General features: G+C 36.4%; 1 protein-coding gene across 1 annotated transcript in view; it reads left to right on the top strand.

Annotated features, from left to right (window-relative positions):
* The first annotated feature begins 5,155 nt into the window (after positions 1-5,155).
* LOC106873628 (coatomer subunit gamma-2) overlaps positions 5,156-17,092 on the top strand; it is a 32,374-nt gene continuing 20,437 nt past the window's right edge. Inside the window, exons 1-10 of the mRNA XM_014921076.3 lie at positions 5,156-5,256; positions 8,452-8,501; positions 9,689-9,769; positions 10,567-10,638; positions 11,605-11,684; positions 12,980-13,055; positions 14,039-14,131; positions 14,721-14,807; positions 15,565-15,681; positions 16,007-16,047. Of these exons, the coding sequence (XP_014776562.1) occupies positions 5,217-5,256; positions 8,452-8,501; positions 9,689-9,769; positions 10,567-10,638; positions 11,605-11,684; positions 12,980-13,055; positions 14,039-14,131; positions 14,721-14,807; positions 15,565-15,681; positions 16,007-16,047 (737 nt within the window). The 5' untranslated portion in view covers positions 5,156-5,216. The remainder of the gene's footprint in view (positions 5,257-8,451; positions 8,502-9,688; positions 9,770-10,566; positions 10,639-11,604; positions 11,685-12,979; positions 13,056-14,038; positions 14,132-14,720; positions 14,808-15,564; positions 15,682-16,006; positions 16,048-17,092) is intronic.

Here is a 17,092-nt window from a genome sequence, read left to right as displayed (position 1 = left end):
AATTTGAATGTTTTATAAACATGTCAGTTGGTTTTATTAAATTTGAAATTTTAGACCGAAAATAAATTGCATCGTTAAAAATGAAATTAATATTCAGAACAAATATAAAATCAATTGGGATAATTGTTTGAGCGCTTAATGGAATCTACTTCAGAAAATGCAGGCATTGCCGTGTGGTTAGTAAAATCGCTCTACAATCATGTGATTCCAAGTTCGATTCCTTTGCACGACACCTTGGGTAAGTGTCTTCCATTATTATTGCGGATTGATCCAAGCATTGAGAGTGAAACTAGTCGAGGACAAAATGTGCTGAAGCTAGTTTGGTAGGTCGTATATGTTCTAGAGTATTAGACTTAGCATTTCGCACTATTTGTTTTTAGGACACCAGAAACTGAATACGTAGTTCTAATTACAAACATTAGAATCAGGTCTCTAATATCTTCCTCCTCCCAATCTCCGTAAGTTAAGAAGGTCATGGACACTGATCGTCCTTCTCTGACTAAGCTACATAAAAATACCTTCAAGACTAGTATTGAACAACACTAACAAATATTTTAATGATATTGATTAAAGACGAAGTTTACCAGTATGATCCAGAGATCCATTAAGGTTTATGGATGCGTGTCACCAATTCCTAAAAACGTTTAGCAGATGACAGACAAATCTGGTTGTCTTATCTCTATAGATTCATCCACCATTTGGGTTCTCACTTTCCAGACATCTTGTGAGACATCGTCTACTGAGAAATAATTATTTCTGTCTCGATTTTGGTGTAGGGGACCAACATCAGTTAACTATGCGGTACCAGGTGTTTGCGCAGAGATGGGTAAGACATTTTGAGAAAGGCTGGCAGTTACCATTGCATTTAAATCTTCCTTCTCCATGCCACTGGAGTTTATCCAAGGGAAAGACCACCGTCTTGGGCCGATACAACTTTGCACCTGTGTCATAGCGAGTATTGCAGTCAGAACGCCAAGAGTCGGAACAAATATCCAAGGCATCTTTCCAAACTTTTAACATTCCCATTGTCCAAATCCCTAAATTGGTACGTTTTTGTCGACCCCGAAATAATAAATGTCGGAGTTGACCTCGGTGAGATATGATCATGGATTTCAGAGAGTCGGGAAAACTACTGCGACACATTTTATCCAGCGTTTTGATATCACTGAAATCTCCCTCAGTATTTATGTTTCAAGTTTGGTACTTATTCTATCGGTTTCTTTGGTCAAACCGCTACGTTACAGGAACGTAAGCATATTATAAGGCGGTGCTCCAGCATGGCTACAGTAAAATGATTGAAACAAGTAAACGAGTAAAAGAATAACAACACCGGTTGTCAAGTTGTGGTGAAGGCACAGGCACAAACACAAATACACACACACGTGCATACATAAATACATGAACGCATGCATACATACATCACATCACATCATAAGCAGTTGTCCAAAAATGTCTTCGCGGTATTATCTATCGATGAGACATGATGTAGCTAGGACACTCTATAATGAAATCCGTTGGAAGGATAATCCCCAAGGACAAAGAAATAAGTATCCACAGTATGGTAGAAGTCATAGCCACTCATAATAAAAAGGAATACTGATGGAATGTACCAGTGAAGACCTCAATAAAATGTAAACGCAATAGACCCGATATAGTGATTTGGGAGTGAGAAGAGAAACTGTGTATAGTTGTGGAAATCGGCGGCCCAGCGGAAGTTAACATAAAGCTAAAGATCAACGAAAAAGAGAATACCTACGCAGTTACTCAATCCAGATCACAAGTTCAGGTTTATACCTGTAATTATTGGAGCCCTGGGATATGTAACTCACTGCCTAAATACCAATCTTGAAAAATTAGGCTTCTCAAAACGAGAAACGAGAAAGCTAATTCGAAGACTACTGATCCAATCCATCACTGGAACTGTAAAAATCTGTAAAACTTTCCAGAAGTGTATCATTTAAATATATATGAGCATGTCTAGATATGCAACTATATGCAGGAGAATATATACATGAAGCAAAACATACAAATCTGCACACATACATACATACATACATACATACATACATACATACAAAAATACTCAGTTGTTCATCTTGAAATTCCAATGAAGGAGCCTTGAATCTAGGTTAGAAACCAGCTCTTTCTCTGTTGGCAAGAAATCTTGAAATAATTCTGAACAATGGCATACATACATACGTACATACATACAATTCCTCCACGGTGATTGAGAGTCCTACAACATAGTGACTGATGAGCAAGCCAGTGGAAAGAGGGGAGTGTGGAGATGTGCCGAATAACTACTGACAAACAAAGCTGTACTATCAGAGGTAAAAACAAAAAAACATCATTGGAGTCTTAGTATAGTATGGTTTGATTATAGGAAGGCCTTTGATTCTATTCCCCCACTCATGGCTACTGAAGTGTCTCCACTTAGCAAAAGTATCTGCTACCTTAATTTCTGCTATTGAGAGACACACAAAGACCTGAGCCACTATCCTCACACATTTCAAATATAAACTGTAGGTAGCTGTGTGGTAAGAAGCTTGCTTACCAACCACATGGTTCCGGGTTCAGTCCCACTGCGTGGCACCTTGGGCAAGTATCTTCTACTATAGCCTCGGCTCGACCAAAGCTTTGTGAGTGGATTTGGTAGACGGAAACTGAAAGAAGCCCGTCGTATATATGTATGTGTGTGTGTATATGTTTGTGTGTTTGTGTTTGTCCCCCCAACATCGCTTGACAACCGATGCTGGTGTGTTTACGTCCCCGTAACTTAGCGGTTCGGCAAGAGGAACCGATAGAATAAGTACTAGGCTTACAAAGAATAAGTCCTGGGGGTCGATTTGCTCGACTAAAGGTGGTGCTCCAGCATGGCCACAGTCAAATAACTGAAACAAGTAAAAGAGTAAAAGAGTTAAAAGAGCATACAAAAATAAACGTTATTTTCCATTTTACTGTTAGTTTTGTTTCGTTTTGAAAAAATAGAAATCATTTTGTGAATTATTATTGTCTATATTTTGAATCGTATATCTATATCTATCTATCTATCTATCTATCTATCTTCTAAGTGCTTAAGGCTTTTACGGACCTTAATCCAGCCCTTCGCTACTCTACACTTGAACCAACCCCTCTACACTTCTCCGTCTCATTAAATACGTCTTCAATCGAAATTATTCCGCTTTCCTTAATGACTCCAACTACTGGTGAAGCCATGGACACAAAAATGGGCCTCAGCTACGTCAACTTGTTCTTTGAGCCCATTAGACAAATCATCATCATTTCCCTGGCTTGGATGTGTCAAACATTTTGTTCAAGCAGATTTTCTACAGCCGGATGCCTTTCCTGTCGCCAACCTTTACCTGTTTCCAAGCAATGTAATATTTCTCCATGGCCGGACATGTCTTTTCCATGAAAGACTGAAAATGAACGACATCTCCTTTCCGACAATCACGTGGTGTCATGACAAGGGTGAACTCACACACACACACACACACGCACATACACACATACAATGAGGAGATAATTATACGCACATACATACATACATACATAATGAGGGAATAATTATACACACACACCACACCTACATGCCCAAGATACAGCGCAAGGGGACTAAACCCGCGATTACTTGGTTGGGAAGCAAGCTTTTTAACCACATAGCCACGACTACGTCTATATTTACCAAATCTGCTAGACCGATCCCTGAACATTTTAGCCGTTACATCGATAACTGTAACGGTGTCGCTTTGCTAATAAGTCGAGAGATTTTTTTCTTCTTTGGATGCAGTCGTGAATGTCATGAGTTGCCTCCCGTATTTGCAGCGATGATTAAAATATTGTTTCTATTTTTGGTACAAGGCTAGCAATTTCAGGATGTGGTTAATTCGATTAAATTGACCCCAGTGCTCAACCGATACAGATTTTATCGACTCCGAAAGAATGAAAGGTAAAATTGAGTTCTACAGCATTTGAACAGAGAACGTAAAGTCGGACGAAATACCACTAAACATTTTGCCGGCGTACAACCAAACAGTCAAACGACTCTAACCAACGATTAAAATAATATAAACAAATAAGTTAATTTTCCTTCGTCGTTTGGATGTTTCAAATGAGGTTCTATATACGCCACTGTTTTAAATATGTTAAATTGAATATGCTAAATCTGCTCGTGCAGATGGCGTTTTCTTAGTAATAAACCTCAGTGATTTATCGATTTCTCTATATCGTATACTAGATTTCAATTAAGTTCAGTAAACAAGCATTTGATCCTATAAGGAAGTGGGGAGGTGGACGAATCAATAATTATCGAAAGTTGAAAACATTCAAAATGTGTGTGTATGTGTATCTGTGGTGGGAGGTCTTCATCGTAAGTTTATAGTTTAAATGCAATATTCGTATATTCAGAAAATTTAGTTGTGTGGATTTTTAATCACATGGTTCTGGGTTCAGTCCCACTGTGTGGCAATTTGGGCAAGTGCCTTCTACTATAGCCTCAGGCCGACCAAAGCCTTGTGGGTGGATTTGGTAGACGAAACTGGAAGCCCGTCGTATATATGTGTGTCTATATATATATATATATATATATATATATATATATATATATATATATATATATATGTATTGTGTGTATATGTTTGTGTGTCCGTGTTTGTCCGCCCAACATCGCTTGACAACCGATGCTGGTGTGTTTGCGTCCCCGTAACTTAGCGTTACAGCAAAAGAGAACGATAGAATAAGTATTAGGCTTACAAAGAATAAGTCCTGGGGTCGATTTGCTCGACTAAAGGCGGTGCTCCAGCATGGCCGCAATCAAATGACTGAAACAAGTAAAAGAGTATATTGCCGGAAAAAAAAAAACTTTCTTAGATTGCAAAACATACACTGAACTTTTTGGGGGAATAAAAGAAACTACTGCACTTTGATCTCAGCCAACTAAAATCAAATCAAACTTTTTTTCTTGCTTGGAAAGTTTTATTATCATTGTTTTATTTTTTTTTTTAGTTCGTTATACATTTTACATTCATTTTTTTTTTATTTATTTTTTATTGAGAATTATTTTTGCATTTATTTTTAAGATGAAATAAAAGAGTAAGGGAGATAACTCTCAACTTCCCTTTTGCTGGATGTTAAAACGGAAGTTACTATATCGACCAAAGTGACGTGTATTGCTTCGACCATAATATTCCCACTTTTCCTCGAGTGTTCAAAAGTGTATGGAAATGCTTCGAAGCAACAAAAAAGACGAAGAAGATGGTAAGAAACATATTCATTCATTATATAAATACCTAATGTCTGTCGATCTATTTTCCTTTCGTTCGTGTTGACATGACAATAGACCAATTATTTATTAAATAACTCTTGTGTTCTTTGATGGAGGTGTGGACGTGGTTATTTCTGCATTAACAACATATAATACACGTTTCAGAAGCGTAAAAGTTTTTACCATTATTCTTGTCGATAAAATGGCAAAAATAAATCGTCGTTCTGTTTGTTTATTAACATGTATCTTTAAATTTATGCATTCGTTAATTACTTCGATCTGTGTTATTTCGGTAAAGAGAAGAATGACCGTTTCCGACACGTAAACAATTACAACTCAAGAAAAATGTGATTTGAGATTTTTTTCATACATGATTCTAGTTTATTTCTCATAATTTTAAGAGTTCTTAACGATCAAATTTTTGTCTCACTTTTTCTTTATTACTTCATTTCTTGTCGATCTGTTCTGTGATAATATAAATATATGTATTTCACAGAATAAATAATTTTACGTTAATATGTTAAGCTATGAGAGCTAAATATTAAATTCGGTAGCTTCCCTACATCAACTCAATGTATATAAATATATACAGTAAATATATACTGAAAATATGATCTGGGAAAAAATAGCTGAAAATAGCAGCTAAGTCTTCTAATTACACTGCATCTTGACAAAAAGTTAGTCTTAAGTATACTGTTTGGAAATATATAACCATAGGCCTATAGTCACCGCTAAAACGCCTTTGATCATAGATGTGACCAGGGCTTACTTGGCCTAAACAACAACGGCGAATGGATTTTAAAAATGAAGGTACTTCATATGGTTTGGATGAGAAAATAATTGTAAAGTCAGCAAATATCTTGGAATTGTTATCCCAGCTGCTATGTAATGAACATCATCTTGTGGTATTAGAAATATAGTAAACTACGCCTCTAACTTTCTCATATCGTGGCCCTTCACTAATCCTTTCAATACCTTTAAGTGGTGAATGGATTCTCGAGGGGCTCACGATACGACAAGGATGGTACTATAGACGCATGAGGATTCCGTGTCAGTTCTTAGCAGAAGCTAATCTGAAATTATCCGTGTAGTTAGTAGGTAAAAATTATATTAAATGTATATCTTCTTTGCTTCCTTTCTTTACGTGATAATGTAAGCGTGCCGATGTTTTCTTTTGTGTAGCAGCTGATAGGTTTGTATCTATGCTCACTACCATTATTAACTCAACGTAAGACGGCAAGCTGGCAAAATCGTTAGCACGCCGGACAAAATGCTTAACGGTATTTCGTCCGTCTCAAATTCCTTTCATGGTTGATGTAATCGACTTATTCCCTCCCCGGAAATTACTGACCTTGTGCCAAACTTTGAAACCATTATTAACTAAGTGAAGCGGAAGTAAAGAAAACTGGTACAAGAAAAGTTAGAAACGCTCATAGGTGTATAAATTTGACAGGTGGTTATTATTGATTTGTGTCACCAGTGACTTGTATTTGATAGTAATTGCACATTTTTGCTGTACATTTGATGGTTATTGAAGTTTTAGTTATTTTGAATTGTATTTCTACAGACCTGGATTGGCATAATTTCATTTAAAAATCGTGGATAGTTTAAATCTAAATAAATTAAAGTGGTTTTGACATTTATGAAACTCCTGGTATATTTGAAGTGAGAGTACAAAGAAAAGAAAGGTGGACTCTCTACTTCATGACCATCAGCTTGTTTCTATAATGTTATACTCTAATCTGCAATTGAGCATATATAATTCTTTGGAAAATACAAAACTTGTAAAATTTATTAATAGTGTATTTTCTGCCATGTACAAGGGTCAGCAGAAAAGTTCATAGGCTGACCAAGATACTCTCATGGAATGTGACCAAATGAGGTTTATTTCCCAACATAGTCCTCCTTGCAGTCCACACAGTTCTTCCATCAGTGTTTCAGTGAGGGGATCCCGTTGGTGAAGCTTTCATCCTGTTAGTCAAAAAAGTCAATCAACAGCAGATATGATGTCGTCATCACTGAAGTATTAGTTCTCAGTCAAGTGGGGGTTTTTTTTTATGTTGGAGAACAGCTGATGGTCAGATGGGGCCAAATCAAGAGAATAAGGAGGGTGATCAACTAGTTCAAAGTCATAGACATGCACAGCAGCCATTGAAACCAAGGACTTATGTGATGGAGCATTGTCCTAATGAAACAAGACCCCTTTTGCAGCTGCCTCAGCAAGTTGGCATAGTACTTTCTATTGATGGTGTGGTCCTTTTGAAAATAGTCAATAAACTAAATGCCTTTTGCATCCCAATAAGCCGAGACCATCACCTTCCCTGCATATGAAACAACCGTGGCCTTCTTTGGAGCAAGTGAGGAGGAGTGTTTCCACTGCATGGATTGTCTCTGACTCAAAGTAATGAACCCAATACTTATTCTGGGTTAGAAAACGTTTAAAGAAACCAGCTGGATCTGCCTGAAACAATGTTAGATTTTCCTGTTACGTGATCAGCCTGGTATGCTTTAGATCAGGTGTCAGAAGCTGTGGCACCCACCAAGCACAAACCTTCATCATACCAAAATTATTGTGCAGAACATTTTCAACTCTCTCACAGAATATGCTAATAGCATTGGCTGTTTGATTTATAGTTAATCGTTTGTCCTCACCATGTGGTGAACACAATCAATGTTTTCCTCAGTGTTGTCAGTTGCAGGACATCCAGATCATGAGTCATCTCCAAGACTCTCTTGCCCTCCTAAATTTGGCTGCCCACATTTGCACTGTTGATAAAGCTGAAGCGTCATCCTCTAATCTAGCAACCATATCAGCATGAACATCCTTGAGAGCTAAAACTTTTTTTCTGCAGGTACTTGATAACACCACAATGCCAAATTTTGTGTATTTTCAAGAGAAGTTGCTACCAGTTACTTTTGAAGTCTTCTTTAAATAGTCAGACTGTCAGTTTACCTGGAAAGAAACAATGTAGTTATTAATAAAGAAGGTTGAAATTAATACATGCAAGATATCACAGTTCTAGCATCACTCCTCCATAGTCAGCCGATGAACCTTTCAGTCCACTCTCATGTATGAAAGTGCAATATTTGGGTTTTAATTAGATTTTGTTTCATTCTGTTTTTCTTTTGCTGTAATATTTGTCTCTGTTTATACTACATTGCGAGTTATTTATACTTATTTATTACAGGGGGAAGTAACCCTTACAATCATTTGGAGAAAGCCACTGTACTTCAAGAGGTATGGTCAATCTTTTTCATTGAATTATAAGGGTTATCCGTTTCACTGGACTGATAGAGATCATACATTTACAAATTGGAGTAAATTCCTAGGAGACTGCTGGGAGATTATTAATAGCTTTGTTGCTACTAAAACTTCAAGATATATCTTTGTTTTCTAGAACAGTATCATAAAGGTGGAAATAATCCCATTTATAATAATACAAGGGTGCAAAACATTTAAAACTAAATCTAACATTACCCAATAAGCTCATAAAAGCTAACCCTTTTAATCATAAAGATCTGTTGAGCAAACGCTTATCTCTGATGAGTATGGTGTTATGTAAATGACAAAATAATCTCTCCTATCAAATAGGAAGGACCCTGGTCTAAAAGAGATAGCCTTCACCACTAGAGGACTTGAACATGGCACTAGGTAAAAAGCACTTGGTGATGGTGTCACATAGAAAACACTGTTGATGGTGCCACGTGAAAAGCATTGATGGTGCCACATAAAAAGCACTGGTGCTGGTGTCACATAGAAAACACTGGTGTTGGTGCCACATAAAAAGCGCTGGTGCTATATAAAAAGCTGTAAAGTGATTGGCATTAGGAAGGGCATCCAGCTGTGGAAACCAAGAAGACCCATGCCCGACAGCAGAAGTGTTAAGATTGATCCTTCTGGTTGTGTAAGGCACCTATGGTGGTGCCATGTAAAAACGCCTGTTCAGCAACACATAAAGACGCCTGTGTGGCAACATGTAAAGGCACCTGTGCAGCACCAAATAAAAGCATCCGTGCAACATCATGTAAAAACATCTGTGAAGCAACACGTGAAAGTGCCCACGTGGTGCCTCATAAAAGCATCCAGCATGCTCTGTAAGGTGGTTGGCTTTAGGAAGGGCATCCAGCCATAGAAACCATGCCAAATCAGACTGGTGTCTGGTGCAGTCACCCAGCTTGCCAGCCCTGGTCACACTGTCCAACCCATACCAGCATGGACAACGAATGTTAAATGATGATGATGATAATGATTAAGGTGGATGCAGTAAAGATCAGTTTTAGAGGAGGGAAGTAAAGGATAGGAAACAAGTGTGTCAGGGAAGTGGAGGAGGAAGAGGTGGTAAGGGACAGTAGTAGGGATGCAATATTTCCTACAAGTCTACAACAACTTAATACTAAAATATATATTTCATTTTCTGATTCCAGGCTAGAACCTTCAATGAATCTCCTATAAATCCAAGAAAATGCAGTCAGATATTAACCAAAATTCTTTACCTCCTGAATCAGGTTTGTCTTTATCAAATTATTTTAGCCTTGTGTGCAGTATGTTATCACATATTTAAAATGGTTTAAATTCACCACTTTTACAAAGATTTTTTTTTTATTTTATTTAAAACTACCATATCTGTTTCATTATAATTATTCTTCATTGCCTATGAAATTTCTTACTGGTTCAATTATGAGCAACTTTCTACATTTTGTTTGACGTAAATAACTTGTTCCCAAAACAGTAATAAACAATCTCTCTAATACTCTAATGTGTGTGTGTGTGTATATATATATATATATATATATATATATATATATATATATATAGAGAGAGAGAGAGAGAGAGAGAGAGAGAGAAAGAGAGAGATACACATGCACACAAACTGGCACTCCATCAGTTACAATGATGAGTGTTCCAGTTGATGCAATCTGAAATTAGCACGCAAGTAGCTAAGCACTCCACAAACACTCATACCCTTAACATAGTTCTCAGGGAGGTTCAGTATGACCCAGGTTGGCTCTTTGAATTATAAGTGCAACTCATTTTTGCCAGGGGAGTGGACTCAAGCAATATGAAATAAAGTGCCTTGCTGAAGGACACAGTGCACCACCTCTTTCTTTTCTTCCCTGAGTGTCAACATAATAATATCAACTGTGAATATCCCCATATTTTTGTTTGTTTTTTTTTTGTCATTTGTATTTGTTTTCTGTTATGTATATATATATATATATATATATATATATATATGTATCTTCTTTATTAAAACAATTCAACTCTAGAAATACATTTTGTTGTATCAAACTCATTTTTACAGGGAGAAAATTTTGGCCGGACTGAGGCAACAGAAGCGTTTTTTGCCATGACGAAGCTATTCCAGTCAAAAGATGTAAGTTTTTAGCTTTTTATTTAGCCTTCTTTCAACATGGTCCATTTCAATAACCTTTTCCGACACTTAGAAAATGATAAATAGATACTAGTGTGAATTTATGAATTATCATCTTTCAGCTTTTTCTAATATCATGGACTCTCCCATTGTTAGATGGCATATGGGGGTTCGGCAAGTTCTTGCTGAACAACCACACAGATGATTTGGTTATAGTGATCAGATGTTTGTGTTCACATAGGCTCACCCCCTCCATCAAATTGACTTTACCTGTACAGGTGCACCATGCGCTACATGTCAGAGCAGCGTGAAATGAAGTGCTTTGCTCAAGAACACAACCCAACGCCCAATCTGGGAATCGAAACCATGATCTCGCAATTGTGAGTGCAACACCCTAATCACTAAGCCATATACACCTTCAGTAGCTGGCTAGGCAGAAGACTGCACCATACTTCTGTGTTTTGGCATGGTTTTTACAGCCCTTCCTAACACCAACTACCCAGCAGAGTGGACTGAGTGCTTTTTACATGGCACCAGCACAGGTAAGGTCAGTTTTGGCATGGTTTTTACAGCTGGGTGTCCTTCCAAATACCAACCACTCTACAGTGTGGATTGGATGCTTTTTAAGTGGCACCAGCACTGGCAGGGTCACCAAGTAACTTGCAAAACAAAGATCCTTTGAGAGGGGAGGGGGTATTGGAGGAGGGGATTTTGTGTCAAATGATGAAAGGTTATAGTGGGGCAGAGTAACAGAAACAGGTGTCTTGCTGTAGGGGAGGTACATGGTTAACCAGCCAGATATATATATATATATATATATATATATATATATTTGAAGAAAAGCAGCAAAAATTCAATAGGTTATAGCAGTACGTACGTTTCGTACAAACTTCATTTATTTATGTAGTGAGAACACCACATAAGATGTGCAATGAAAATGTACTCAATAATATTTTTTGTGTTCTTCAGATGACAGTTCGTAGATTGGTTTACCTTGGCATTAAAGAAATGTCCAGCATTGCTGATGATGTTATCATAGTTACCAGCAGGTGAGTTCCATGGACATAATTTGGATCTTAATACACTGCACCCACTCTAACCACTGTGCCTCACTTCCATCTTGCACCTTTGCTTTCGGATAAAAATTTTTTAATCTCTTACTTGTTTCAGTCATTACACTGTGGCCATGCTGGGGCACCACCTTGAGGAATTTTAGTCAAACTAATCGACCCCATACTTTTTTTTTTTTTAAGCCTGATACTTATTCTGTCAAACACCTTTGCTGAACCACTAAGTTACAGGGATGTAAACACACCCACACCTGTTGTCAAGGTGGACAGGGACAAACACAAACAGAAAGGCACACACATATATACGATAGGTTTCTTTTCAGTTTCCATGTACCAAAGACTCTTGCCCAAGGTGCCACCACACAGTAGGACTGAACTCGGGACCATGTGTTTGGGAAGCAAACTTCTTACTACACAACCACACCTGAGCCTATGAATAGGACAGAGTCTTTTTTTTGTCTGCCTTGCTGGGTTGCCGCCAACCTTGCAAGCAACACATGCAAAAGAAGCTGCTTGAAGCTGACATTTTTCATTTCATTCCTGGCTCTCATGGGAATAGAAATTGCATTCTCGTTTAAGCTTTAATTTAAAGTAACATATATATATTTATATGTGCACATAAATATATATGTATCTATATTACACATACATCTACATGTAACATGTATATATATATATATATATATATATATATATATATATATATATATGCACAGGCGTGACTTTGGTAAGAAGCTTGCTTCTCAATCACATGGTTCCTGGGTTCAGTCCCACTGTGTGGCACCTTGTGCAAGTGTCTCCTACTATAGCCTTGGACCAAGCAAAGGTCTTGTGAGTGGATTTGGTAGACAGAAACTGAAAGAAGCCCATCCTATATATGTATGTGTGTGTGTCTTTGTGTCCATGTTTGTCCACCACCTCACCGCTTGACAACTGCTGTTGGTATGTTTATGTCCCTGTAACTTGGTGGTTTGGCAAAAGAGACTGATTGAATAAGTACCAGGCTTAAAGAAAAGTAGTAAGTTCTGGGGTTGATTAGTTCAACTAAAGCCCTTCATGACAGTGCCCCAGCATGGGCTGCAGTCTCATGACTGAAACAAGTAAAAGATGAAAGATATATATGAGTGTGTATTTTCTAAGCAGCATTTTCATGTGATTAATTCTTCTTCTCACTCCTTCTTGCTGTTAGTATAATTGGAATTTTCTGTGTCTCTAATAATAATAATAATAATAATAATAATAATAATCTTTTTATCATCATTATCATTAAACAGTTTAATGAAAGACATGACAGGACGAGAAGACCAGTTCCGAGGACCAGCCATTAGAGCACTCTGTTCCATTACTGATGTAAGTTCAACAAACTTCTTTAGTCATTTGCTGTTTTTATGTATTGTCTTTTTTGTTTTTGTTGTTGTCTTTGCATTCAAAAACAGGGTCAAACAAAAGTGTTATACGATGAAAGTCTTTGCGGATGTTATCAATGACTTTTTGTCATCTGTTATGGACAGTCTAAGCAGCAACCTTACAACTTTGTCTGTGTACAGTTTACTATTTTGTTACAGATAAGATCAACAGAGAAGGTACTCAATCCAATAAGAGATAAATATCATGTGCGAAATTAAAAATATAAAATGGCAACAATTTACCCATCGCACCTTGTATACATATAACGAGCATATTGTATACAGGTACTCAGGTGCACTATAACCCATCAGAAAAGTTTAATAGAAGGGACAGAGAGCAGACATATAAGTCAAGTAAAGAAAGACCACAATGAAAGCTAGATGTACATGCACAATAAACATAATTAAGGGATCAGCAACAGTTGCTTCACCACATACCGAAATTCAGAAATAGCAGTTAAAGTACTAAAACTCCAATAGATAGCAATACTTGTAACTCACAAAGGCAAAACAAGAAGAAAAACAATGAAACTAACCAGTCTTAGTTAATCATAGACGCGTTTCTGGATCAGAATAGTAAAAACCTTCATTTCCTCATCAGAATGATATTCTAGTTTGTAAATTCGAAAATGCTGGCAACCATGCATGCTCGACCAAGCGACATGGTGCATCAACATATGTACATGCACAGTACATAGAATAAAACACAAAAAAAGAGAAAAGCTGGAAAAGTGAACATTAAAAGAGTTATAAAAAATAAGAGTGCATAAGTAGTTCAAGAATAAGGTTGCCAAATTTCAGGAAGCATGAAATTTTTGAAGGATGCAGTGTCATGGCAGCTGACAATGGACACAAGTAGTTTATTCCATGCTGCAACAATTCTGATGCTTCTAAACCCAACATTTTTCTCTTCTATTTCCTAAACAGGGCAGTATGTTGCAAGCTATTGAGCGTTATATGAAACAAGCCATTGTAGACAAGGTTCACTCAGTGTCCAGTGCTGCTCTGACTTCATCTTTGGTGAGTTTATTGCTCTTGTATTCTTTTACTTTTTTTATACTAGTTTCAGTCATTGTTTGTTTGTCCATGGACAAGATATCTCAAGAACCACTGTATGGATTTGGATGAAACTTTGAGGGATGTTTGGCCTTTTGACTGGTGCGAACTGATTAGATTTTGGGATCGATCTGGTACCAGACAAGGATTCTGGATTATTTATCTTGTTTTTTTAATTTAATTTTTGAGAGCGGTGGGGTTCATTCTTAGTATTCTCATTTGTGACAGCAGTTGAGTATAATACATACATATTTTCATTTTAAAAATCATCTCTGGCTAATCGTTGAGAGGACGTTGGTATTGCCTTGGCAATGGTTTGCACTCTCTGAGTGCTCTTGTTTTATTTTATCTTCAGTTTCGTTGATCCTGGTCCTTATTTCATCCTGATACATTTTTATTGATCTCTATTTATCAAATTATCAAGTTGCCTTTTTTTCTTACACCTCCCCTGTTTTTACATTGATAAAAATAAACACAGATCCACACGCACACATAAAACATATATACTCACATGTATTAAAATTCATATTTATATCTTGATGTTCTCTTTCAGCATTTATGTAAAGGCAACCAAGAAATTGTAAAAAGATGGATAAACGAGGCACAAGAAGCAGTAAACAGTGACAATGTTATGGTGCAGGTAGGTGCCTTGTTTCAATATTACATTACATTACATTACACCTTGACACTTTCATAATGTTATTATATTTATGAATCGGCTGCATTTCTTTTTGTGAGGTTTATGCGGTGCAGGTGAGGTGTCTTAATTAACTGTGAAGATGCACCATCCTGTTCTGATCATATTTTGAGGCTAGTTACAATTCTTTCAATGAAGTTGGAGTAATAGACTCACTCTTTTGTTACCATATTTATGTTGAAATAAACTGCATGGCTGTGTGGTTAAGAAGCTTGCTTTCCTCCCTTATGGTCTTGGGTTCAGTCTCACTCCACAGCAAATTGGGCAAGTTCTTTTCCTATAGCCCAGGCCAACCAATGCCTTGTGAGTGGATTTGGTAGATGGAAACTGAAAGAAACCCATTCTGCATGTGGGTCTTCCACATGTTCCATCTAGTTTGGGAGAAGAGAGAATAAACTTTCTTGGTCAAAGTCTACCATTCTGTTACCATTTCTCAAACCGTAGATGTCTTATTGACAGTTCAATGCTCAAACTTTTAGTTGTTGTAAACCTTTTATAATAACCTCAAAAATCTGAATATTTAAATCATAAATAAACCCACAGCTTATATCTTTGTCAATCCAGATTGGTTTTACTGTAAAACCAATTTATTATTTCTCTAAAATGTTTGTGTTTGTTTTTTCTTCAGCCTTTTGAAAAATGTAACCTTTGTAAATAGTAAATCACAATGTTAATATATCGATATCGTTTTATATTTCAGTACCATGCACTGGGATTATTGTATCACATTCGGAAGAATGATAAATTGGCTGTTACTAAACTGGTCAGCAAATTTAGCAAACATTCTCTACGATCCCCATATGCACATTGTTTGTTGGTAAGAAGGATTAACTATTTTTTTCTCTCTCTCTCTCCTCCCCACTTAATATATTTACAGCTTCAGTTAATGTTCCATGTCATTTGGGATTTTTCAATGAATTTTTTCTAATAAAATTAAAAAATTTTTTCCATTCTGCCCTGATTTAAATTTTTCTATAACTTCTTTTTTTGGCTACAAATAGAAAAAAATGACTGAATTATTTGAATTGTTATTTATAAATATTTACATAATAATTACATAGCAACATTGTTGGAGTAATGATTATGTATCTTACAAAAAAAAAACCATTGACTCTTTTAACATCATTATTGTTTGGTTACAGATTCGTATTGCCAGCAAATTAATTGAAGAAGAAGAATGTGGGTGAGTGAATCTCACTTTTAATTAAAATTTTCATTAAATAATTTCCTACTTTATATAATACTTTGTAACAAGGTTAGCTAATTTAATTACAGAATAATTCTCTTCTTAACCCTTTTGTATTCAATCCGACCATATCTGGCCCAAATATTCTACTTGTTTCATATTAAAACTTGCCAAATCCAACCTGTTACAACTACCCTACAATGTCATTCGAAAAATATACAAACACGCCATTGAAATCTTGAAGCTACAAGATAATGCATGATTTATTCAAAGCAAGGTGAAGAAATATGCGATAGATTTGAGAGTGATTTGAATGCTAAAAGGTTTAAGTCATCCGTAAATTGTTGGTGAACAAACAGAAACAACATAAAGAGGATTCTCTAATGTCACTGAGGACATGGCAGCCTTTCTAGTGCTGGTGCCATGATAAGATAGACCCAGTACATCTATTACAAGTGGTTGGTGTTAGGAATGGCATCAAGCTGTAAGAGTTATGCCGAAGGAAATATACTGATGAGACATGGTCTTCCAGCTCATCTTGAAGGGCAGTAACTTTGGATAGAAGCTAAATCAGACTGTATCAAACCATCTCACCCCAGCATGGTAAAATGATAATAACGATGATAATATGCTATTTAATATTCAGCATACATGTGCATTCATACTTTCCTTTGCAGGCCAGTTATTTCAGACAAATTTGATTAAATAATCTGTTGAGTGATCTGAAGGCTCTTTTCTGTTTCTTTTAAGAGAAATATATATGTATATAGTTGAACAGAACAAACAAACAAAAAAAATGACATATTATTGATATTCCTGATATTTTTTTAATGTGTAAATCGATTACTGAAGACAAAATTGATTTAAACAAGAAGAATGGAACAAACAATTTGCTTTATTACATAATTTAACAATTGTTTCATCATTTTACCAGAAGCATATTGTTGTATTATTGTTCTTATATAATAGGTGTAACAATACATTGCATCAGTCTTTTATACTTGTATCCGATAGCCAGTACCTGTGGATGGGCTAAATATAG

The sequence above is a fragment of the Octopus bimaculoides genome, chromosome 15, assembly GCF_046866305.1.
Source record: "Octopus bimaculoides isolate indiv1 chromosome 15, ASM4686630v1, whole genome shotgun sequence".
NCBI classification, from domain to species: domain Eukaryota; kingdom Metazoa; phylum Mollusca; class Cephalopoda; order Octopoda; family Octopodidae; genus Octopus; species Octopus bimaculoides.
This window is presented reverse-complemented; position numbering and strand designations above follow the sequence as displayed.